Below are 26,584 nucleotides of genomic sequence, written 5' to 3' on the forward strand. Positions count from 1 at the left end.
GTTGGGCAAAATGCCTGCTAGTGAGAAGAGGGAGAAATTGGATGCATAAATAATAAATCTAGCAAAGTGCCTGACATGTGGTAGATTTTCAGTAAATGTTAGTTTCTTTCCCTGTCTTTATCCCTTTGTTTTCTCTTGCTTTGGTAAAATACAAGTCACCTAAAGAATTAAAATAGTACCAGAATATTGAAGGTCCACCTATCAAAGTAATAGAAAGCATTAGGTGGTAGAAAGGTTTTTCTTAACATTTCGTTTTACTGCTGAATTTACTAAATCATACTTAGAGATGCTCTGTCATCTTAATGTAAATCTTAAAGGCATGTTTATGTAAAAATGTTAATATTTAGCCAGTGTTGAATTATCTTTTATGGGATTAACATAGCAGATATTACCCAAAAATTTAAATAGAATGACCCTGTTTTGTCACAGATATTGGGATTTTCTGTTTCCACACTCACTTCTTTATGATTTATATTTTGTTATTAATTGGAAACATCTGAAGCAAAAATTATTTTAAACTCACAAATCTAACTTATAAGACTAATAATAAAACATCATAGTTTTCTAAATTTTTAAACTTACAGAAAAGATATGTACCTTAAAAAAAAAAAAAAAAAAAAAGAGAAAGTACATGAAGAGGGATGACTTAATTATCACCCTCATCCTGACAGTTTTCTTTTATGGAAATATCACCTGCAAAAAGGTTTATCAAGACAAACTTTTTACAATCCCCATTAAATTCAGTGAATGAATGGTAAAGGGTAAATTGGAGCCATTATAATCTTACATTTCTTATGTAATATTCATAATCACAGTGTTACATAAGAGCGAGCTAATGTTAACAAAAGGAGCAATTTAAATTCCCACTTCCTTGGAGAATGGGGCTCTGCTTGACAAACAGAGCTTCCTGTCCCCTTTGCAACACGCCCACACAGCTCCTCGAGTGCCAATGAGACCCACACTCTCATCTCAGTGATATAATAAACCCTCCAAAACAGAGGAGAAAATGAGGCAAACAAGCCCACTTCATTTCAACTTGTCAGCTTTAAATAAAATCTTCTGGAACTGAAAATGGGAAACTTGAGGGAAGATAAGTGTGAAGTAACCAAATTCAACACTGGGACAAACATACTACAGCACTACTTTTTTCTTGATCTGCCACAAAAAGTTTTTGAAATTTCACGATAGGTGGTTTTTAATGAAATATCTTTTTGTCAAGGAGGACTTAGAGGAAGAAAGTGTTCCTTTTGTTTATTTTTTCCCTTCTCTCCACCCCACTGATGCCTTAGCTAACATCTCAAGTCATCTCAAGCCCCTATGATATCTTAATGAGTAATCTGTGACTTTTGGAATAACTCCCAATTATCGATATTTATGTCAGAGTTGGTACAGCAGAGCATACTGAAAAAAGTGCATGCTTTCTGTATAATTTAATTATTTACATAATACTTTCTTGGTGCTGATTTTTTATGCAAAATATTGGACCATGCTTTCTGCATAGAAAAAAAAATGTTAAGGGCAAAAATGCATTGAAAGGAAAGTAAAAGTAAATTAACATTCTGTTAAATGGAAATATTTGAGTATCACTGAAATAAGCAGTGATTGGTAGTGCAAATCTCTTCCTACGTCCTCTCCCCAGTACCCACTGCTCTTATCCCCAGCTCACTTCCTAACGCTTTTTTCCCGCCTTGCACTTAGGAGGCTCTAGTCTGTTATTCCCCTTAATTCTGTCCATATTCCTTCTCTTCTCCCTTTGAGGTTGCTTGTAATTTTGTCAAATTTTCCCTCTCCTCATACTTCCTTAATGAGCACTTAGATTTCTTCCAGGGATACGTAGTACCACTGGGTTCCAGCAGACAGGCAGCACAAGCTGTGTATATTCCAAAGCCAGTGAAGAGGGGCGAGTCAGCTTCCTTCTTTCTTAGATGCTCTAGGTTGTGCCCAAATTGTATGCAAGCATCTTTTCATGAGTTTTGTTTTTACTTCCAATACTATGTTTCATACATTTTCAAAATCATTGTAAAAGATTTTTTCTTACTCGTTACACTCTCCTATAGCATTATAATATGAACCCTCTGATTTCAAATCCTTTCATCTTAAAATTCCCAAATAACTTTGAGTAATCAGTGCAAGAATGATGATTATGTTGAGGAATATGATCCCTTCACCATTTTTGATGGCACACTGTTGAGAAGTTCTTTTGGGCACTGTAATATAAAATGTGATTTCAGGTATATATTTTTAATATATTTTACAAATTCCATGGGATAGGAAAGAGTGTATGGACTACGGACTACAAAGATTTCAGTTTGAGGCTTGACAAATCAACATTTAATAGAGTGGCCATAATCGGCAAACAGTTTTTGTAAACCTCTCTATCATTCACTTGTAAAATACGAACAAAAATGTTGTGTCGCAGGATGATTAAATTAATACGAGGCATGTTTGGGGGATATTTTTGATTCTTATTTTGTGACCATTATAATTATTATTATAAAGCCAGAAAGAATGTATTTAAAGTTAGCTTGACCTGGCTATTAAATGTCTATTAAAATGTGAATGATGGTATTATGCAGCTTCCATATATATATATATATATACACACACACACACACACACACACACACATACATATATACTATATTTTACAACAAGTAAAATTCTGCCAGAAGCTCTAGGTTATTCTCTACAGTTTAAGGTAAGTGAGGCTAGTGCCTTTTGGTAATCTTAAACCCAAAGTATCCATGGTTTTATTGCAGTGTTTATTCTAACAAGCTGCTATATCAATAATCACCTCAGTGTAATGTCGGACCATCATGTGGTCTGAAGGATCTATTTAATGACTAATCCTGTCAAAAGGAAAGCAAATGGACTGATTTGCTTAGGAGATATCTGTTCTAAGCTGAGGGTGTTTTTGTTTCTCCACAGTGATGGCTGGGCTGACAGGTATGATGTGACAGATGGATATCAGCGAGAAGCTGTTGGTGGCATCACAATCAAGCTCCAATCTCCCGACGTCAAGTGGTTTGATGATTATTATCTGAAGCTCCGGCCAGAAACAAACCACCGAAACCCGTGGTTTCAAGAATTTTGGCAGCATCGTTTTCAGTGCCGACTGGAAGGGTTTCCACAGGAGAACAGCAAATACAACAAGACTTGCAATAGTAAGCAGATGTATTGTTTCATTTAAAGTGCATAAGGCTAAGCCTCCAATGTAAGTTAACCATGTCATGGGGACAGTAGCTGTAATTTGTTAGAGGAGAGGACTCTTACATAAGCAAAGTAGGTATTGCCACTTATGGTGATAAACAGGTTTTAGTTTCATTAGGAAACACATATCAGAGCAAGTATTTAGTAGTATTTTATGTGATTATTAGATAATTTCTATTTGTATCATCCAAAAAATTGAATGTGTTTCCATACAGCATTGTGCTGAAAAGATCATGTGAGCTCCATAATGGGACTATTTCTGACGTCCTTGAATGCAGTGACTACATTCTGCTCATTTCTATTATCCAGAGGAGTTACCACAGTGGAAGCACATAGTAATGATTTTATATATGTACAAAGAATGAATAAATGAGTATTGAAGGACAGATCCAATTGTTACTTCCATCAATAAACCATAAAATAGTACCAGGGATTTGCTATATATAATTGTCATGATGTTTCAGGAAACGTTACTAAAGTAGAGTAATTCATTCAATCATCCAACAAATAAGAGGCTAAGAAGGTACCAAATATTGCTTTAGTTTTAAGAATACCAGGATGGAGAAAGCTAGTTCCTGCCTTCAAAGGTTTACTCTCTTGGAATGGACATAGTAATGCCAAGAAAAATTGCAATTAAGCATTATAATTGATATGATAAGAGTTTAAAATTAAAATTAGAGTTTGGGTTAATATTATTTGTGACATGTCCAAAAGGAATATTGACTCTAATAACCAGGTAGAGCCAGCATATACTGTCTATATCTATATCTATATCATCTATATTATCTCTCTAATATCTGTGCCTGCAAATGTTAAAGTTTGTTAAAATTGGGAGGATTTTTTGGGGGGGGAACTGACTTATCCTACATTGTGTAATAAGAAACCCATATGCATTTGCATAGGAGGAAAATGCAAATTGAACATGGAACATGCTCAAATTTTTAAATGATAAAATGTTAATAAATTATTTAAAATCTTACTAGAGTAAATACTTGCTCTGATCTGTTGTTGTTAGTTGGTGATACAGGTGCCTTTATCCATGGTGCTGGAATATCAGAATTTATCCATGGTGCTGGAATATCAGAATTCATTAGAGCAGTGGGCTTGAAATCTTGGTCCATGGACCAATTCTACCTCACAGAGAGTTTGTCACATACCAGCAACAAAATGGTAAAAATAGGAACAACGTGGTAAGCTATTCATAAAGCTTTCTCCCTCTGAGGTCATGTTCGTCCTGTGTTTCTGGTATCAGTTTGTTCTTTTAGGAAATAACGGAAATACTAAATGGTGCTTTGTGATTGTTTTTAAATATAATTGCTTTGTAAAACAAGCACCCAGCAATCCTGTATCAGTTCCTATTTGGGTAGAAGGGGAAGGGAAGAATGCTAGAGTGTGGGATAATATACCTGTCAATGAAATCCAGAAATCATTGCAACATACTGTGAGAGTGTGTTCCCTTCTTTCCCACTTTAGATCCTGCTATGTCCAGAATCTTCAAATGCTTACTCATTTCCTTTGTTTTTATTTTTATGGAAAAATATGTGAGAAAAAATAGCATTGTCACTTATGGCTCATAATTTCAAATGTATCTAATTTAGTATTTTAACAGTTCTATCTAGTTTCTGAAGAAAACAAACTTGTTTCCTCTAGAAATTTGGGAAGCATATGTCCTTCTGTGGTCTATCCTATGTTTGTGTACTTATTAGTATGTGTAGCTTCATTGGAGGGCTTATAAAAGGTAAGCAGTAGCTCTGATCTCATCTCCAGTTCCTCTTTATGAGGAATTGGTGACAACACTAACCAGTGTATTTAAGGGAATTTTTCCAGTTGATCTGCATCCTCTTTCTTTACTAATTTCTTCTTTTCCCACTGCTTTTTGTCAGAAATGTCTCCTCCTAAAAATAGTTCTTTGTTTCTCTGACTCTTTATTTGCTGGAAGTCCTGATTAAATATAGTCTTGAAAACTTTAACTGATTTACATGAAAATATCATTTCTATGGAAACCATTCTGTAAAATCCTTCCTTGACCTTGCTGCTGTAGCTCTCTGTCTCTCAGGTGAGCACCTTGGTGTGATCTCTCTGCTCAGAATCTGTTCTTTACTGCAGTCATGGAAAGCACCATTTAGTCCCCCAACTTGGGATCTTATCTGACAATATGTCATTTGGTACATAAACATGGATTACTTTATATGTAGTACCTCTGTTATATTTCTGAATGAGGGATGTATATTATTATCCTCATTTTAAAGCTAACAAAAGCATGATTTAAAGAGACAAAATAACTTCCTCCAGTCATGTAACTCCTAAGCACTGAAACTTAAAACTGAACTCAGATTTGTCTAGAGTTTAACCAATCTGCTGGACTAAACAAATTAAATATAACAGATTTAATAATCACCATCAAATCTGCATTATATAATAGTCAATATATAGATCAAAGATACAAGAAAAAATAATTCTTAGAATTATTTATATCTTACTATGAAGTGCAATAAAAGATACTTAAACATTCTCTACTCTCTACTTTTGATTCTAGTTTTATGTAATCCAGTGTCCACTGAGCATTTCAGCCCTATCATGTATGAGAGTTTAAGTTGCTCCACCCCCTTGTTAATACTTGTTTTTTCTTTGGTATTTTTGACCATCTGTGAATGTGTAGTTCTACCATATTGTGATTTCACTTGGCTTTTTCATGATGTATTTCAAAGTTAAGGTCCTTTTCATATGTTTTTGGAAAGCTGGTATCCTATTGTGTCTGTTCAAGACTTTTGAACATTCCTCTGAGTTTATTATCTTTTTAATATCTATTATAAGAGTTCCTCATGGAGTATGGATATGAGTCCTTTGTCAGCTATATTTATGATAAAATTGCCAAATCAGAAGTTTGGCTTATTATTTTACTGTATCTCTCATTTGCTACTTGTTTTCTTTTTGTCCAGTTTGTTATTTAGTTCTTTATTCTTCTATCTTTTCTGCTTTGTTTTGTATTAATCAATAATTTTTATTATTTTATTCTCTCTTAACTTTTTTGCTTCATCTGTTTGTATAATTTATTTGGAGTTTTCAATAGAAATTACCAAATGAGTCCTTAGTTTAAAACAGACTATTTTAAGTTCTTATTCACTTTCAAGAAGCTTGCAAGTATTTAACTCTATATACCCCTTCACAATTTTTTTGTGCAGTTGCCAAATAGTTTACTTTTATATATGCTCTATGTACCAAAGGACTCTGTTGTAATTGCAGCCATAGATGAGCAATCATTTTGTAGTTATTGAGGCTATCGTTCTTCATTCCTTCTTATACTTCCAGGCTTTCATCTATCATTTTAGCCCGAAGAAATTCCTTTAGTATGTCTTAGGTACGCAGATCTACTGTCAAGGAGTTGTACTAAAATTTTCCTGAGAAAATTTTTATTTCATCTTTGATTTTTTAAAGATATTTTCACTGAGTATAACATTCAATATTGGTTTTGTTTTGTTTTCTTACTTCGTTCTTATTTTTTCTTAAAAAATGACATTTCATTTTCTTCTAGATTTTGTGATTTCACTGAGAAGTTAGCCATCATTCTTGATGTGTTTCCCGTGGTGGCAATATCGCAATATGTCTTCTTTATTTTCAAATTGTATATATATATATTTTTAAGTTTTAGTGACCATGATGAACTTTGGTGGAATTTCCTTTATATACTACTTTCTTATGGTTTCCAGAGCTCCTTAAAGCTGTAGAATAAAGGCTTGCATCAGTTAAAAAAATTTTCCCTTAAACATTCCTCTTGCTGCATTTCTCTCTCCTCTCCTTCTACTACCCAATTACACCTCTGTTAAGCCGTGTGACCATGTCACAAATATGACTTATTTTCTGGATAGTCTTTTCTCTTTCGTCTCTATGATTCAGAAAGAAAATTTGGCCTATATCTTGAGGAAAAGGCCAGCTAAAGTGTGAGGAATCTTCATTCCTCAAGTGAGCTTTTCTTATAAATATTACAAAACAATTTAAGATCTAAATCTCCCTCTTCAAAATCTTGAGCCTCTCATGCAGCCCCCAGAATCAGCAAGGGAATCATGGGAGAAAATATTTCCATGCTTTTAGGGCTCCTGGAATTTATAAAGTGTCATTTTAATAACCAAAAGCATTACTGGTGCTTCTTTTTCTATGGAGTATCTTATACTGGGTTGAATTACCACTTGCTACCCCTTCCTTAATTCATGTCTTTTGCCAGAACCTGCATGATCTTCTTTAGAAGTATAACTAATAAGGATAAAGTGTAGTAGGGTAGGCCCTTAATTCAGTATGATAGATATCTTTATATAAAGAGGAGAAGAGACGTAGACACAGAGAAAGACACGAGGAGAACACCATGGGATGGCACAGGCAGAGACTGGATTGATGCAAGAGCAATCCAAGGAATTTCAAGGATTGATGGTCATCACCAGAAGTTAGGAAGAATTCTACCTAGAGTCTCAGAGGGAGTATGGCATTGCTGACACCTGATTTCAGTCTTCTTGCCTCCAAAACTGGGAGGCAATCAATTTCAACTGTGTTAAGCCGCCCAATTTTTGGTTCTTTGTAATGGCAACCTTAGAAAATTAACATTCCTGCATGTAAACCTAGAGAGATCCTCAAACTGAATTCTGCAGTCAGAACGTGCAAGTATTCTAGGCAATAAAAGAAGCCGATGACACCTTGCTTCCTTGATGCTCTTCCCTTTGTGTTAGTTCTTTTTGTTTTTGTTGCTTCTAGATATCTTCACTGCCTTTAAAAATTTTGACTTTTGCATTTCTTTCACCTTTTCAAGTATGCAGTAAAGGAATTTTTGGTTGCTTCCTTCTCCATCCGACCTAACACCAGTTCTTCCTCTACTCCTCATTCTTAGTTGTTGCTACTCCTGAAACTCTAATGTTGTTGTATAAATAAAGCTGTCACTTGTGATGTCTAAAATGTTTGTAGCTTTGTTAATTTTTGTTTTCATTCTGAGCATTTAAAAACTTAAATCAATATATTACTATGGCCCTTAAATGTTTTAACTACATGGTATTATTAGAGTACAGAAATATATATTATTTACCGTGACCTTGATTTCAGTATGTTTTATTTAAATTGCACAAATATGGAAAACCTAAATTACAAATTAAATTTAGTAATACTATATTAAAAGTAATAAGAATATAAATTTCCCCTAATTGTATATTAGTACATTAGTACATTAACAGTAATACTGTAAGCTACAAAGAATTAAGTTAAAACTGTTTCCTAATAATGATGTTATTCTACTTTTCTAAGGATGATTTCCTTTACAACCATTCTGTCACTCACATTCAGTTATTGTCTCTTTTCTATAAATTTTCTATAATTATAGAAAAATTATAATTTTTCTATAATTTTCTCTAATTATTCCCTGTCATCTACAGTAGTTTCCAAAAGTGTCACTGAAGATCTCACCTAAATTTCCTAAGGGCATCTCAAACTTAAACATCTAAAATTAACTTCATTGTAACTTCTATAACCACCACCTCAAACTTTAGGTTCCTCCTTTTCATATCCCCAGTTTAAGTAAATGATAGACTCATCCATGCTGTGTCTCAAGGTGTAGGAGTGAGTAGCCATCACCTCTTTCATCCACACAGCCAACTGGTGACAAAATAGTGTTCATTCTACTGTTTCAGCATTTTCTACTTCTGTTCCCTCCTTTTCATTGTTCACATGTCTATACTTCTGTTTTCAGTATACTTTTTATTATCCCTCACTTTAAATATTAAAATCTCCCTATCTAATGTTTTTGATAACAGCTTTTTTCTTCTCCATTTGATGCTAAAAATTAGTTTCAGAGGTCTTCACCTAAAGAGCAAATCTCATTAATGTTACTTCCATTCTTAAAGATCGTTCTTGCTTCTCCAATGTCTGCAAAAAGAAGCCAACCAAGCTCTGCTCCAGTCAAAACTCCTCAAATTGGTCATTTATATTCTTTATGCCTCATCTTCCATTTCTTAAACTCATGAAATCTGTGTTCCAGCCACTTCACAAATCGTGATCTTTCATTTTAAAATTGCATGCCCGGTTAAGTTCCTGTGCTGCTGTACATGTTAAGTCTTGTTCAGTGAAAAGTCTACTTCAAAACATTTGTCAGTACCAATGAATTTACATTCTCATGGTTTCTTTTTTTTCTTTTTTTTTTTTTTTTTTTTGAGACGGAGTTTCGCTCTTGTTACCCAGGCTGAAGTGCAACGGCGTGATCTCGGCTCACCGCAACCTCCGCCTCCTGGGTTCAGGCAATTCTCCTGCCTCAGCCTCCTGAGTAGCTGGGATTACAGGCACGCGCCACCATGCCCAGCTAATTTTTTGTATTTTTAGTAGAGACGGGGTTTCACCATGTTGACCAGGATGGTCTCGATCTCTTGACCTCGTGATCCACCGTCTCGGCCTCCCACAGTGCTGGGATTACAGGCTTGAGCCACCGCGCCCGGCCCATTCTCACGGTTTCTAACAGCTCCAATTTCCTGTTCTTACTTTAATTTGCTCACTTTTCACTTCATTTATCTTTTGTCTTCTTTTTGCTACAAAGAAACCCAGACACTGAGAACAGATACATTCCCTCGTTTTTTGTTCCCAAGTAACTACTCATACAACCATCTATATGTGTACCAAACTGCTATTAATAAAATGAAGATTAAATAATGTGTTCAAAGCAATGTAAAAGTACATTGGCAATGAAGTTTCTCTGGGTTGTAGCAATGTCATTTATTGATCCAGTGGTGTTTAGTAGGTTGTGTTTATCTTAAAAAATCATGTACCATTGTGATTTTTGAACTTCTCTACATTAATGCTTTACTGTAGTAAGAGGTTACCTTAATAACCACTCCGCCATACAAGTGACCCTTTGGTCACTGTAGTCAAAATAAATTTCTTTCCATGTAATATTCTTCCACAGCACTCTCCTGTACACACTCCTACTCACCTACAAACTTTTTGCCACCACCATGCTTATTTCTCTCCCTTTCTTTCTCTGTAATCTTTCTCTCCTCTCTTCTCAGCATTTCTACACAACAAAGTAAGTTTCCCTCCACTTCCTGTGTAGAGCTATTTAGCTGTTTCTTTGTTTCCTTGTATCTTTCAAAAAATTCTACCCTTGGACAGAGACGCTCACCTTTTGAACCCTAAACTACTTTGGGATAGTTACTTTGCCACTCAGAAACTAATTTACTGCAGAGAGAAAAATGATACCATCTACAAAGGCTGAAGTAACTACAGTCAATAGAATGTTTTCTTGCTGTATTACATTAACAAATAAGTTGAATTTTTCATATTCTTAGACCAGCATGTAAACATTTATATTCATCTTTCTCCATTAAATTATAAATATCTGAAAGAGAAGAGCTATCTTTGTTATCTCTGTTTTTCAAATCTCTATCACAATGCCTTATATTATAAAGCCAGCATTTTATAAATGTTGTTAGATAAATATTATTTTATTTCTCATAGTGTTAAAAAGCTGGAGGACCTAGGACCACAGTCCCCAATTTGTGGCCTGCAGGCACTGTGGGTCACTGTAGATGCTTAGTGTGGGTCTAGAATCCTCATGTAACTGAGCATTGTTCATGGACTGAAATATGCCTTGCATCTTCTTGTGTGTACATACAAGCTGTTGCAGTTACAAAATTATAAATTAAGAATTACTGAAATCATAGTTGTTTATTGCCATATTCTGTAAGTCAAAGGTACTAAAAGTACAAATAATATTTGTAGAATGTGTGCAGTTTTTGACATTCAAAGGGTTTTCTATATTCAAAAAGGCTGGTCACACTAGCTTGGAAGTGCTTCTTTTTCTCTTATAGTAAGTTTCCATCTAGTGTTGTCTACAATCTCTCTGACGAGTATGTCTCACCAGTATTTGAAGTGGGTTAGTTAGAGGATACTTCCTGGTGCATCAGAATGTTGTCTTCTGCCTATGCCCTTTGAAATATTCATTAATGACTTAGCCATTGCTCAGAACAATTAAGCATCTTTCAAACTTAAAATCTGACTTTTTAAAGTCTACTGAAAGAAAATAATTGCCTGGGAGGGAATACAGGAACAGTATTTTAAGAGCCAAATAAAATTAAATTAAATAACTGCTACAGCTAACACCCAGATTAGAGATTCCTCATCCTTGCACAACATTAACATTTTCAAGATTGTATTTGGAGAGAACAGAAATCTAGTGTGAGAAAAGGATTCCATGGTTACATATACTGGGGATTATTCCCTATCCATATTTTAGAGACTCAATGTACATCAACAGGTTGGCAAATGACAAATTCTGCTGTGAAGAAATTATAATAAAAATATTATAATTTTAATGTAATTATAAAATTATTTCTTAGCAGTTTTTCACAGCAGAAATTATATATCTATGTTATATAAATACATAAAATATTACAAGAGTATATATTTAGGTGTGTATATATATACATACATATATACATATATATATATATATACATACACTCCTAAATATATATATATGTGTGTGTGTGGACACACGTGTGTGCATGTATGCTTGTGTATTTGTCCACAGTTTCTGGCTCATAACTCCGTGTGTCCTTGTACAGAGTTTTGTTATAATATTAGGGTCTTTTAGGCCTCAGAAGCAGGCCTCAGAGGTAGACCTCAAAACTAAAAATATATTCTAATCTTTCCTTGTCTTTTTAGCTTTGGGCAAACTATAAAGAAATTATCCGACCTACTTTATCTTATTGTAGATCATAAGATCTGCTTTTCAGAAGGGATCCTGTCCTATATGCTGGAGGAAAGAATGCCACACAGAAAGGCTGATATAATTTAGATATTTGTGCTGTTCAAACCTCATGTTAAATTGTAATGCCCAGTTTTGGATGTGGAGCCTGGTGGGAGGTGGTTAGATCATGGCAGATGTGTTCTAATGAACAGTTTAGCACCATCCCTTTGATACTGTTCTTGCAATGGTGAGTGAGTTCTCACCAGATCTAGGTGTTAAATGTGGCACCTTACCTCTACCCTACTCTATGTTTTGTTCCTCCTCAGGCCATGTGATGTGCCTGCTTCCACTCTGCCTTCTGCCATGAGTAGAAGCCTCATGAGACCTCCCCAGAAGCAGATGCCAGCACTATGCTTCTTGCACAGCCTGCAGAACCATGAGCTAATTAAATGTTTTTCTTATAAAGTACCCAGTCTTAGGTGTTTTTTTTATAACAATGTAAGAATGACCTGACACAGGAAATTGGTACCAAGGAGTAGGACGTTGCTATAAAGAAAACTGAAAATGTGGAAGCACATTTGGAACTGGGTAACAGGCAGAGGTCAAAAGAGTTTGAGAGGCTCAGTAAAAGACAGAAAGATAAGGGAAAGTTTATGACTACTTAGAGACCAGTTATATGTTAGTGACCAAAATGATAATAGTGATATGGACAGTGAAATTCAGGGTGACAAAGTCTCAGATGGACATGGGGAACTTATTGGGCACTCATGAAAAGGTCATCCTTGTTATGCCTTAACAAAGAACTTGGCTCATTTTGTTCATGCCCTAGAGATCTGTGGAAGTTTGAACCAAAGAATGATGATTTACAGTACCTTGCTGAGGAAATTTCTAAGCAGCAAAGTGTTCAAGATGTAGCCTCACTTCTTCTAATGGTCTGTGCTTAGATGTGGGATAAAATAAATGACCTGAAATTGAAACTGGAACTTAAAAGAGAAAAAGAGCATAAAAGTTGGAAAAATTTGCAGCCTGACTACATGGCAGAGAAAGAGAGCTTTTTCAGGTGATAAATTGAAGCAGGCTGTGGAGCAACCATTTGCTAAAGATATTTGCCTAACTAAAAGAGAACCAAGTGCTATCCAAGATTATGAGGGAAAGGCTTCTTAGGCATTTCCGAGACCTTGGTGGCAGCTGCTTCCGTCACAGGCCCAGAGGCCTAGGAGGAAAGAATGGCTTTGTGGGCCTAGTCCAGGGCCCTGCTGCCCTGTGCAGCCTCAGAACACTGTCACCCACATCCAGGCCACTCAAGCTGTAGCTGTGGCTCAAAGAAGAACAAGTATATCTTGGACTGCCACTTTGGAGAATGTAAGTCATAAGCCTTGGTGGCTTCCACATGGTGTTAAGCCTGTAGGCATGCAGACTTCAAGAGTGAAGAATGACTAACAGCCTCTGCCTAGATTTTAGAGCTGTATGAGACAGACTGGGCGCCCAAGCAAAAGCTTGGGGAGGGTTGGAGCCCCAGCAGAAAACTGCTACCAGGGCAGAGTGGAGAGAAAATGTGAGCTTAGAGCCCCGACACAGAGTACCACAAGGGAACTGCCTAGTGCAGCTGTGAGAATGTGGCTACCATCATTCAGACCCCAGAATGGTAGATCACTGGCAACTTACACCCTGCCTTTGGAAAAACCATAGGCACTCAACACCAACACGTGAGAGTAGTCATAGGGGTTGAACCTTGCAAAGCCACAAGGGCAGAGCTTCCCAAGGCCATGGGAGCCCACCCGTTGTGCCCTGGAAATGGAACATGGAGGCAAGAGAGATTATTTTGGAGCTTTAAGATTTAATATCTTCCCTACTGGGTTTCAAACTTGCATGGGTCCTGTAGCCCCTTTCTTTTGGCTAATTTCTCCCTCTTGGAATGGTTACCCAATGCCTATGCCCCCATTGTATCTTCAGAGTAATTAACATATTTGATTTTACAGATTTATAGGTGGAAGTGACTTGCCTTGTCTCAGATGAGATACTGGACTTGGGACTGTTGATTGAGTTGGCACAGGAATGAGTTAACATTTTGGGGGGCTGTTGAGAAGAAGCGATTATATCTTACAATGTGAGAATATGAGATTTGAGGGGCCAGGGCAGAATGATACAGTTTGGATATGTCTTCTCTCTGAATCTCATGTCAAATTGTAATCCCCAGTGTTGGAGATGGGGTTTGGTGGTAGGTGACTGGATCATAACGTAGGTTTTCTAATGAATGGTTTGGCACCATCCTCTTAGTGCTGTTCTCATGGCAGTGAGTGAGTTATCACAAGATCTAGTTGTTGTAAAGTGTGGCATTTGCCCCACACTTCACTCTCTCTTGCTCCTGGCCATGTGATGTGCCTGATCCTGCTTCACCTTCCACAACTCGTGAGGCCTCCCCAGAAGCATATGCTGGTGCTGTACTTCCTGTACAGCCTGCAAAACAGTGAGCGAATTGAACTTCTTTTCTTACAAAGTACCCAGTCTCAAGTATTTCTTTATAGCAATACAAGAATACCCTAACACAGAAGCCAAGAAGAATCTACACTTTTTGTCCATATTTTTAATGATTGTCAGTCATGTCTAATTAATGACATCTCTATAAAAAGTCCACAAAGAGAGAGGGTTCAGATAGACTCCAAATAACTGAAATAATGGAGGTTCCTGGAGGATGGTGCACCCAGGGAGAGCATGGAAGCTCCATGCCCTTTCCCCTATACCTCACTGTAGACATCTCTTCATATGTGTATTTGTAATATGTTTTATAATAAACTGGTAAATGTAAGTTTCTATGAGTTTAGTTAGCCACTGTAGAAAATCAGTTGAACCCATAGAGAGGTCATGTGAACTTTACCTTGAAGCTGGTTGGGCACAATTTCTGGAGACCCAGACTTATTACTGGTGGGAAGAAGGAAGGTGGTCTTGTGAGACTAATCCATTAACCTGTGGGATCTGACACCATCTCCAGGTAGATGGTATTAGAATTGAATTGGAGGACACTCAGCTGGTGTTTCCTGCTGAACTGACTGCTTGCTTGTTCATGGAGAACCCTATATATGTGGTCACAGAAATCTTCTGTGATGATTGTTGTTGAGTGAGAGAATAGAAAAAATACAGTTTGAGTTTTTTAACTCTCAGAAGTCTGAACTCACATTATTTAACACTGATTAACACCATACTTTAGGAAATACTGTACTGGAATAATAGTAACAGACATTGAAGAAAAATATTGGTAACACGATACTAATGCATGTGGTAAAGTATCAGAATCAGAAACCCATTTATGTCTTCATATCAGACAAAATTAATTAGTATTTCATGTGAGAGTATTGGCTTAATACCTATTCTTGGATTATTTATATTTTAATATGTTTCATTGCCAAAAAAAAAAAAGTTTGTCCATGTTGGAGTCAGCATTAAAGAAATAAAACATAAAGCCATATCAAAGCCCCAAATATGAAAGTTTTGAGAGAAATAATTTTACACGTTTCTTATTTGAATTCAGAGTTTAAAAAATGAGAGTAATTATCCATTCAAATAAGTGTTTAGTGCAGGCAGTTTTTGATGATGAACATCCACTGTCAAAAAATACTCAGTGAGATCCCAGAAGAAAACACTTGATTTAGAAACACCCATTTTCTACAAACTCCTAAGGCACTTGAATCTGAAACCAAGATATATTAAAGATATTTAAAATACACCAAATTGAGACCTGATAAGATTGTTGAATCAGTTGCTTGAGGCAGACAGGTGCATTGTAAAAAGCACTGGTGTTATATCTAGAGGACTGATATAAACACTCAAACTGTAACCACTACTAGGCTTTTCTGAGTTTCAGTTTCTTCAAGATAAGGATTTTTATTAAGAATAATACTGAACTTACGAGATTATCATGAGGCTTAAAAATGATGATGTATGGGGAAATGGCTGCTTCTTATGAAGATGAAGTAATAAAATTGAAATTTACTCTCCTGCTTGAAATAACAACAGCAACAAAACCAGACAAAATACAGAAAACGAGTTTTCAAGACAATGGACCTCAAACAATGAAGCCAGTTCATCTCAAGAGACAAGAGATAAAAGATGCATCCCTTCTGAGGTGCAAAAATGGAACTGAGCTCAAAGAGATCAACAAAAATAGAGTTTACAGAGCATAGAAACAAGAGGAGAGAACTGCATGAAGAGAGAATGCTGGAGATGTGTAGATGCTCCCTCCTAAGTATTCAGCTGAGTATTGATCGAACATGCAAACATGCACGTGAGGTTGCTGCAGACCCGGAAAAGAACCACCTAAACAGAACACTGTTCCCAGCAATCATATGGGAAAGGAGTCAGACTGGAAAAAACAGGTAGCTCAGACACTGCAAACAATATTTTAAGGACATATTCTAGCATTAAATACTAGGAAAAAAAGACACAAACCAATGACCACAGAGTCTACCTCAAGAAATGAAATTTGTAAAAAAAAAAAAAAAAAAAAAAAAAAGCAAATTAACCACAAAGTAGAAAAAAAAAATGAAATAATAGATCAGATAGAAAATAAGTGAAACTGAAAACAGAAATACAATGGAGATAATTCTAGAAAACTAAAGCTTGTTTCTTTTAAAGGATCAATAAAACTGAAAAACCAAATTGATCAGAAAAAAAAAGAAAAGAGAAACAATACAAATTACCAATATCAGGAATGGTAGACACAACATCACTACAGCTTTTACAGATAGGAAAAGGAAAATAAAGAAATGCTATGAGCAACTTCATGACTTAGGCAATTTAGCTAAAATGAAAAAAATCCTTGAAATTAACATAGTACCAACATTCACTGAAGGATACAGAGAAAATATCAATGGTCCTATATTTGTTAAACCGAATTTGTAGTTTAAAATTTTCCCACAAAGAAAACTCCAGGCCCAGATTGGTTTCACTGAATTACTGCCAAACATTTAAGAAAGAACCGCTATTAATTCTATATAAACTCTGCTAGAAAAGTAAAGAAGTAAAAATACTTCCTAATCCAATCAATGAAGACAGAATTACTGATACCAAAACCATACCAGGAAATCCCAAGGAAAATGAAACAAACAAAAAGCTATAGACCAATGTACGTCATATAGACCTCATGAACATTGATATAAATTTTTAAAATCAAATTCAATATGTTTAAAAAGTGTAACACATTATGACCAAGTAGTTTTTATCTTGAAATGTTAAGATTGGCTTAATATTCAAAAACTGATCCATGAAATTTATTGTATTAAAAACATATAATGTTGTTAATACAACATATGTTGTTAATAAGAAAACCTATTATAATAATTTTTGATGAAATGATCAGCAAACTAAAATTAGAAACTCTTTTTTCTCTTATTTGAGACGGAATCTCCCTCTGTCTCCCCGGCTGGAGTGCAGTGGTACAATCTCAGCTCACTGCAACCTCACCTCCCGGGTTCAAGAAATTATCCTGCCTCAGCCTCCAGAGTAGGTGGGAGTACAGGCACACACCACCATGCCCAGCCAATTTTTGTATTTTTCGTAAAGATAGTCTTTTGCCATGTTGGCCAGACTGGTCTCGAACTCCTGACCTCAAGTGATTCATCCACCTCAGCCTCCCAAAGTATTGGGATTACAGACCTGAGCCACTGTCCCTGGCAGATTCTTTTTCAATCTATTAAAAACATTTTTCCCTATGATCAGGCAAGGAGGTTGGCTTTCAATACTATAGGTTCTAGTCAGTTAAATAAGTCAAGAACAAAAAAAATTATGTCTAGATGTTAAATAATGGAGTAAAACTCTATTAATAGATGACATAATTGCCTTCTAGAAAAGCAATGGTGTTTACAAAATGAATTCTAGTGATTTTATTACATTTGTAATAGAAGATAAGAATTATACAAAAATGAATTGAATTTCTATATAATAGTAGTAAACAATTAGAAATTAAAATTTTAATACATTAGTATCCTTTACTGGATAACCACATGTGGAAAAATAAAATTGGATCCTTACTTCACACCATATACAAAAATCAACTCAACATGAGCTAAAGACTTAAACATAAGATCTAGAAACATAACAACTACTGGAAAAAAACATATGGGAAAATCTTGATAATGGCTGGGACAATTATTTTTGGGGGGTATGACCCAAAACACATAGTAACAAAAACAAAAATAGACGAGAAATTTAATTAAACTAAAAAGCTTCTGCATAGGAAACAATCCACAGAGTGAAAAGACAGCCTAAAAAATGGAAGAAAATATTTGCAACCACGTATCTGAAAAAATCTAAAACATGAAAGAAATGCAAACAACTCAGTAGCAAAATTAAAACAAGTATGCATACACACAAATAGCATAATTACACATTTCTCAAATGAAGATATACAGATGTCTAACAGACATATAAACAGTGCTCAATACTGCCAACCATCAGAGAAATGTAAATCAAAACCACAATGAGATATCACCTCACACCTGTTAGAATGGCTACTATCAAAAAGATGAAAGTAAAGAAAGGACAAAAAGAAAGGACGTGTTCCCATGGATGTAGAGAAAATGGAACCCTGTATTCTGTTAGTAGAAATGTAAATTGGTACAACTATTATGGAAAACAGGATGGAGGCTCCTGAAACATTAAGAATAAAACTTATGATACAGCAATCCTATTTCCGGATATATATCCAAAGGAAATGAAATCGGTATATCAAAAGAGGTATCGGTACCCAATAATCATCACAGCATTAGTCCCAGTAGCCAAGATGTGGAAATAATCTAAATGCCAAAGGATAATCTTTATAACAAATGCACTGAAAAAATTTGTGTATACACAGGCTCCTCTTCCCCAACAAAATTCAGTCTATAGGGGGATGCGCTATATAACATTTTAGTAAATGATGGTCCACATAGACAACAGTGGTCTCATAACATTATAATGGTGCTGAAAAATTATTGTTGCCTAGTGACATCATGGTGCAACATATTGCTCATGTTTGTGGTGATGCTATTGTAAATAAACCCAGTGTATTGCCAGTTGCATGAAAGTATGGAACATACAATAATGTACATGATATAATTTTGAATATAATAATAGATGTCTATTACATGTTTATGTATTTACTATGCTATATTTTTATTACTGAGAAGTGTACCCTTTCTTTTTTTTTTTAAATACATCTGCATTTAATTCTTAAAACCAAGAAACAAACAAGAAATAGGATTATGTTATATTCATTGGTCTACAACTTGCTTTCCCTCAAACTTAACAGAACATTGTGGCCATTCTGCAGGCCAATAAGTCTGACATTTGTTGTTGTTGTTGTTATTATTATTATTATTATTAATTGCATTTTAGGTTTGGGGGTACATGTGAAGAACATGCAGGATTGTTGTATAGGTACACACATGGCAGTGTGATTTGCTGCATTCCTCCCCATCACCTATATCTGGCATTTCTCCCCATGCTGTCTCTCCCCAACTCCCCCCCAACCACTGTCCCTCCCCTATTTCCCCCAGAAAGGCCCAAGTGTTTAATGTTCCCCTCCCTCTGTCCATGTGTTCTCATTGTTCAACACCTGCCTGTGAGTGAGAACATAAGGTTTGATTTTCTGTTCTTGTGTCACTTTGCTGAGAATGAAGGTTTCCAGGTTCATCCATGTCCCTACAAAGGACATGAAAGCATCGTTTTTGATGGCTGCATAGTATTCCATGGTGTATATGTGCCACATTTTCTCTGTCCAGTCTATCATCAATGGGCATTTGGGTTGGTTCCAGGTCTTTGCTATTGTAAACTGTGCTGCAATGAACATTCATGTGCATGTGTCCTTATAATAAAACAATTTATAATCTGTTGGATATATACACAGTAATGGGATTGCTGGGTCAAATGGAATTTCTATTTCTAGGTCCTTGAGGAATTGCCACACTGTCTTTCACAATGGTTGAACTAATTTACACTCCCACCTACAGTGTAAAAGTGTTCCTATTTCTCCGCATGCTCTCCAGCATCTGCTGTCTCCAGATTTTTTAATGATCGCCATTCTAACTGGCGTGAGATGGTATGTCAATATAGTTTTGATTTGCATTTCTCTAATGACCACTGATGATGAGTATTTTTTTCATATGTTTGTTGGCTTCATGTATGTCTTCTTTTGTAAAGTGTCTATTCATATCCTTCACCTACTTTTGAATGGGCTTGGTTTTTTCTTGTAAATCTGTTTTAGTTCTTTGTAGATTCTGGATATCAGCCCTTTGTCAGATGGGTAGATTGCAAAAATTTTTTCCCATTCTGTTGGTTGCCGATTCACTCTAATGACAGGTTTTTTTTGTTTTTGTTTTTTTTTTTGTTTTCTTTTTGTTGTTTCTTTTTCTGTTTCTGTTGCTGATTCACTCTAATGCTGTTTCAGAAGCTGTGGAGGTTGATTAGGTCCCATTTGTCTATTTTGGCTTTTGTTGTCAATGCTTTTGGTGTTTTGGTCATGAAGTCCTTGCCCACGCCTATGTCCTGAATGGTTTTGCCTAGATTTTCTTCTAGGGTTTTTATGGTGTTAGGTCTTATGTTTAAGTCTTTAATCCATCTGGAGTTAATTTTAGTGTAAGGTGTCAGGAAGGGGTCCAGTTTCTGCTTTCTGCACATGGCTAGTCAGTTTTCCCAACACCATTTATTAAACAGGAAATCCTTCCCCATTGCTTGTTTTTGTCAGATTTGTCAAATATCAGATGGTTGTAGATGTGTTATGTTGCCTCCGAGGCCTCTGTTCTGTTCTGTTGGTCTATATCTCTATTTTGGTACCAGTACCATGCTGTTTTGATTACTGTAGCCTTGTAGTATAGTTTGAAGTCTGGTAGTGTGATGCCTCCAACTTTGTTCTTTTGGCTTAGCATTGACTCTTCTATGCGGGCTCTCTTTTGGTTCCATATGAAGTTTAAGGTGGTTTTTTCCAGTTCTGTGAAGGACATTGGTAGGTTGATGGGGATGGCGTTGAATCTGTAAATTACTTTGGGCAGTATGGCTATTTTCACAATATTGATTCTTCCTAACCATGAACATGGAATGTTTCTCCATCTGTTTGTGTCCTCTCTTATTTTGTTGAGCACTGGTTTGTAGTTCTCCTTGAAGAGGTCCTTTACATTCCTTGTTGTATTCCTAGGCATTTCATTCTCTTTGTAGCAATTGTGAATGGCAGTTCGTTCTTGATTTGGCTGTCTGTAAGTCTGTTATTGGTGTATAGGGATGCTTGTGATTTTTGCACATTGATTTTGTATCCTGAGACTTTGCTGAAGTTGCTTATCAGTTTCTGGACATTTTGGGCCGAGACAATGGGGTCTTCTAGGTATACAAGCATGTCATCTGCAAATAGATACAATTTGAATTCCTCCTTTCCTATTTGAATACCCTTTATTTCTTTTTCTTGCCTGATTGCTCTGGTTAGAACTTACAGTACTATATTGAATAGGAGTGGTGAGAGAGGGCCTTCTTGTCTAGTGCCAGATTTCAAAGGGAATGTTTCCAGTGATATCCCCTTTATCATTTTTTATTGCATCAATTTGATTATTCTCTCTTTTCTTTTTTATTAACCTGGCTAGTGGTGTGTCTATTTTGTTCAACTTTTTGAAAAACCAGCTCCTGGATTTATTGACTTTTTGAAGGGTTTTTTGTGTCTCTATCTCCTTCAGTTCTGCTCTCATCTTAGTTATTTCTTGTCTTCTGCTAGGTTTTGAGTTTTTTGTATCTTGCTCCTCTAGCTCTTTCGATTTTGATGATAGGGTATTGATTTTAGATCTCCCCTTGCTTCTCATGTGGGCATTTATTGCTATATATTTTCCTGTAGAGACTGCTTTAAATGTGTCCCAGAGATTCTGGTATGTTGTGTCTTCATTCTTGTTGGTTTCAAAGAACATCTTTATTTCTGCCTTCATTTCATTGTTTATTCAGTCAACTTTAAAGATCCAGTTGTTCAGTTTCCATGAAGCTGTGTAGTTCTGAATTAGTTTCTGAATTCTGAGTTCTAACTGATTGCACTGTGGTCTGGGAGACTGTTTGTTATGATATCCATTCTTTTGCATTTGCTAAGGAGTAATTTACTTCCAGTTATGTGGTCACTTTTAGAGTAGGTGTGATGTAGTGCTGAGAAGAATATATATTCTGTGGATTTGGGGTGGAGAGTTCTGTAAATCTCTATTAGATTTGCTTGTTCCAGGTCTGAGTTCAAATCCTGGATATCTTTGTTGATTTCCTGTCTCGTTCATCTGTCTAATATTGACAATGGGGTGTTAATGTCTCCCACTATTATTGTGTGGGAAGTTAAGTCTCTTTGTAAGTCATTAAGAACTTGCCTTATGTATCTGGATGCTCCTGTATTGGGTGCGTATATATTTAGGATCGTTAGCTCTTCTTGTTGCATTGATCCTTTTACCATTGTGTAATGTCCTTCTTTGTCTCTTTTGATCTTAGTTGGTTTAAAGTCTATTTTATCAGAGACAAGAATTGCAATTCCTGCTTTTTTTGCTCCCCATTTGCTTGGTAAATCTTCCTCCATCCCTTTATTTTGAGCCTTTGTGTATCCTTGCATGTGAGATGGGTTTCCTGGATACAGCACACCAATGGGTTTTGGCTTTCTATCCAATTTGCCAGTCTGTGTCTTTTAATTGGGGCATTTAGCCCATTTACATTTAGGGTTAACATTGTTATGTGTGAATTTGATCCTGCAATTTTGATGCTAGCTGGTTGTTTTGCCTGTTAGTTGATGCAGTTTCTTCATTGTGTTGATGCTCTTTACCATTTGGTATGTTTTTGGAGTGGCTGGTACTGGTTGTTCCTTTCTATGTTTAGTGCCTCTTTCAGGAGCTCTTGTAAAGCAGGCCTGGTGGTGATGACATCTCTGAGTACTTGCTTGTTCGTAAAGGATTTTATTTTTCCTTCACTTATGAAGCTTAGTTTGGCTGGATATGAAATTCTGGGTTGAAAGTTCTTTTCTTTAAGGATGTTGAATATTGGCCCCCACTCTCTTCTGGCTTGTAGGGTTTCTGCAGAAAGATCTGCTGTGAGTCTGATGGGCTTCCCCTTGTGGGTAACCTAACATTTCTCTCTGGCTGCCCTTAGCATTTTCTCCTTCATTTCAACCCTGGTGAATCTGACGATTATGTGTCTTGGGGTTGCTCTTCTTGAGGAATATCTTTGTGGTGTTCTCTGTATTTCCTGGACTTGAATGTTGGCCTGACTTGCTATGTTGGGTAAGTTTTGCTGGATAATATCCTGAAGAGTATTTTCCAGCTTGGACTCATTCTCTTCATCACATTCAGGTACACCTATCAAACGTAGATTAGGTCTTTTCACATAGTCCAATATTTATTGGAGACTTTGTTCATTCCTTTTTACCCTTTTTTCTCTAATCTTGCCTCTAATGTGTGTGTATGTGTCTTAGTTTTTAACAAGAACATTTTAAAAAGCAAAAAATAGGAAAAGATTATGGAATAAGAATATAAAGAAGAAAATATTTTCGTGCAGCTGTAAAATGTGTTTGGGTTTTAAGCTACGTGTTATTACAAAAGAGTTGAAAAGTTAAAAATAAATTAAAAGTTTATAAAGTAAATATTACAGTAAACTATAGTTAATTTGAAGAAAGAAAAACCACAACTTTTATAATTTAGTGTAGCCTAATGGTATACTGTTTATAAAGTCATAGTGGCATATGGTAATGTCCTAGGCCATCACATTTCCTCACCACTCACTCACTGACTTGCCCAGAACAACTTCCAGTCCTGCAAGCTCTATTCGTGGTAAGTATCCTATAGAAGGATACCATTTTAAAATATCTTATGTCATACTTCTACTGTACTTTGTCTATATTTAGATACGCAAATACTTACCTTTGTATAACTGCCCACAGTATTTAGTACAGTAACATGCTGCATAGGTTTGTAGCTTAGGAGTAACCAGCTATATCATATAGCCTAGGTGTGTAGTAGGCTATGTATAAGCACCCTCTAAGATGTTCACACAATAATGAAATTGCCTAACAATACCTTCCTCAGAATATATCCTTGTGATTAAGTGATGTATGAATGTATATAAAAATTAACTAAAAGTCAATTTTAGCTAGTTATGATGGCTTGTGCTTGTAATCTCAGCACTTTGGAAGGCGAAGGCAGAAGGGCCATTATAGGCCAGGAGTTCAAGACCAGTCTGATCAACAAAGTGAGACCACACACCCCCCTCCATGCCTCTTTACAAAAAAATAAAAAATAAAAAAAATAAGTCAGATAGTCTGGCACAGTAGTGCCTGCCTATATAGTCCAAGCTACTTGGGAGGCTAAGGCAGAAGGATTGCTTGGGCCCAGGAGTTCAAGACTGTAGTAAGCTATGATTGCACCACTGCACTCCAACCTGAGTAACAGAGGAAGAACTTATCACCAAAAAAAAAAAAGAAAATTATGGATATAAATGTGAAACCTAAAACTATAAAATATCTGTAAGAAAACATGAAAAATCATTCATGACCTTATGTTAGAAAAGGTTTCTTATATATGACACCGAAACACAATCAGTAGAACAAATGACTGTGTTGGACTTCATCAAAATTAAAAACACTTTCTCTTTAAAAGACTCTATAAAGAGGGTGGAAAGAAAAGCCACAGGCTGGAGGAATTTGTATACAATTTACCTGTATTCAGGATATGTGAGAAATTCTTAAAAAATAACAATACATTTCTTAAAATGAGCAAAATTAAAGGCCATTTATTTTCTTTATTTTTATTTTCTGTGGTTTATATGTTTATGGGATACATAACCCAGGAAGTGTATAGTGCAGTCTTATTGTGGTATAAATGTTCATTTTCCTAATGATTAGTGATACTAAGCATCTCCTGTACTTATCTGCCGTCCATACATCCTCTGATGAAATGACCATTCAAAACATGCTTGTTCAAAATATTGATGAAGAGTCATTTCATCAAAGAAGATATAAGGGTGGCAGATTAGTACAAGAGAAGATGCTTAATATCATTAATCATTAGGAAAACAAAAATTTAAATCACAGTAAGATACCACTATGCACTTATTAGGATGGGGAAGATTACAAAGTCTGGTTATAACAAGTGTTGGAAAAAATGTGGAGGAACTAATGTTCTCATGTACTGCTGGTGGGAATATGAAATACTGTAACCATTTTGGAAAATAGTTTGGTCGTTTCTTAAAAAGTTAAACATATACGCATTATGTCACACCTGGCTAATGTTTCTAATTTTTTGTAGAGATTGGGGTCTCACTATGTTAACAGGTTGATCTCGAGCTCCTGGCCTCAAGTGATTCTCCTGCCTTGGTTTTTCTGGCTACTTAGACTCACAATTATTTTGACTTTTGCTGTGTTGATGGGTGTATTAATTGGTCTTTGCTTTATGTTGATGAGTAATATTCCATTATACGAATATACCATAGTTTGTTTATTCTTTCACCTTAAATTAAGAAATAATGTACAAAATGATGTTATTTGTAATAGCCCAAACACCAAAAAACCTAAATATTCACCTACAGGTGAAAGAATAAACAAACTGTGGTATATTCATATAATGAAATGTTACTCATCAACATAAAGCAATGACCAATTAATACACCCAGCAACACAGCAAAAATAAAAATAATTGTGAGTCTAAGTAGGCAGAAAAGCCAAGGCAGGAGGATCACTTGAAGCCAGGATTTCGAGATCAACCTGGGTAACATAGTGAGACCCCAATCTCTACAAAAAATAGAAACATTGGCCAGGTGTGATGGTGCATACCTGTAGTCCTAGCTGCTTGGGAGTCGGAGACAGGAGGATTGCTTAGGCGTACAGTGAGCTATGATTGCACCACTGCACTCCAGCCAGTATGAAAGAGAACTTGTCTAAAAAATAAAATAAAATTTAAAAGGCAGCAGCACGATTTTTTAAAAAGTGCATACTGTGTGATTCAATCTTTATGAAACTTTAGAAAATGCAAAGTAATCTACAATGACAGAAAGCAAGTCCATGGTATCCTGGGGATGGGAACAAGGGGAGTGATGGATTACAAAGGTGTAGGAGGAACCTCATGGAGGTGATGGATATGTTAATTATCTCGATTTTTGTGTGGTTTCATGAGAGGGTACATATGTGAAAACTTATCAAAATGTTCAGTGTCGATATGTCAGTTTATGTAAATAGTACTTAAATAAATCTATTCAGAAATGTTGAAAGGACACATATCTATTTGTCCTTTTATACATATTTATCTACAAAACATAAAATGATCCTCTGCCAGACTTATTTCTCCGGCTTCAAAGAATTCTAGCAAATAACCAAGTCCCTTATCTGTCATACCTTTTGTGATTTTTATGCCTGTAACCAAATAGGAATTCACCTTACAAAAGGATGTTTTTCTCCTCCTGCTTTTAATCCCTAAGCTTATCCCTTTTGAGCTGCTCCGTGAATCATTCTCTCCCAGTCTCTCAGATGGCTCAGGTAAGCCATGCTGTAAAATGAACAGGAGTAAGAGCTTTGGAATGAGCATCTGTGTTAAATTGAACTCCACCATTCACTCACTCTGTAACGGGGAGCCAGTTACTTAGCCTTGCCTTCTTCATTTATTCAATTTAGACAATAATTATATTTGAGTCATTATGAGAATAAAATGTCAT

The 26,584-nt window shown here is 35.8% G+C and overlaps 1 protein-coding gene across 6 annotated transcripts in view; it reads left to right on the forward strand.

Moving 5' to 3' along the window:
* The window catches only part of GRM5 (glutamate metabotropic receptor 5), a 545,439-nt gene that overhangs the window by 384,625 nt on the left and 134,230 nt on the right, over positions 1–26,584 (forward strand). For all 6 annotated transcript variants that reach the window (XM_032295814.1, XM_032295819.1, XM_032295815.1 and 3 more), the window contains exon 4: positions 2,929–3,164. In XM_032295814.1, the coding sequence (XP_032151705.1) occupies positions 2,929–3,164 (236 nt within the window). The remainder of the gene's footprint in view (positions 1–2,928; positions 3,165–26,584) is intronic.

Source organism: Sapajus apella, unplaced genomic scaffold (genome assembly GCF_009761245.1).
Source record: "Sapajus apella isolate SASKATOON/1434 unplaced genomic scaffold, GSC_monkey_1.0 scaffold34, whole genome shotgun sequence".
Lineage (NCBI taxonomy): Eukaryota > Metazoa > Chordata > Mammalia > Primates > Cebidae > Sapajus > Sapajus apella.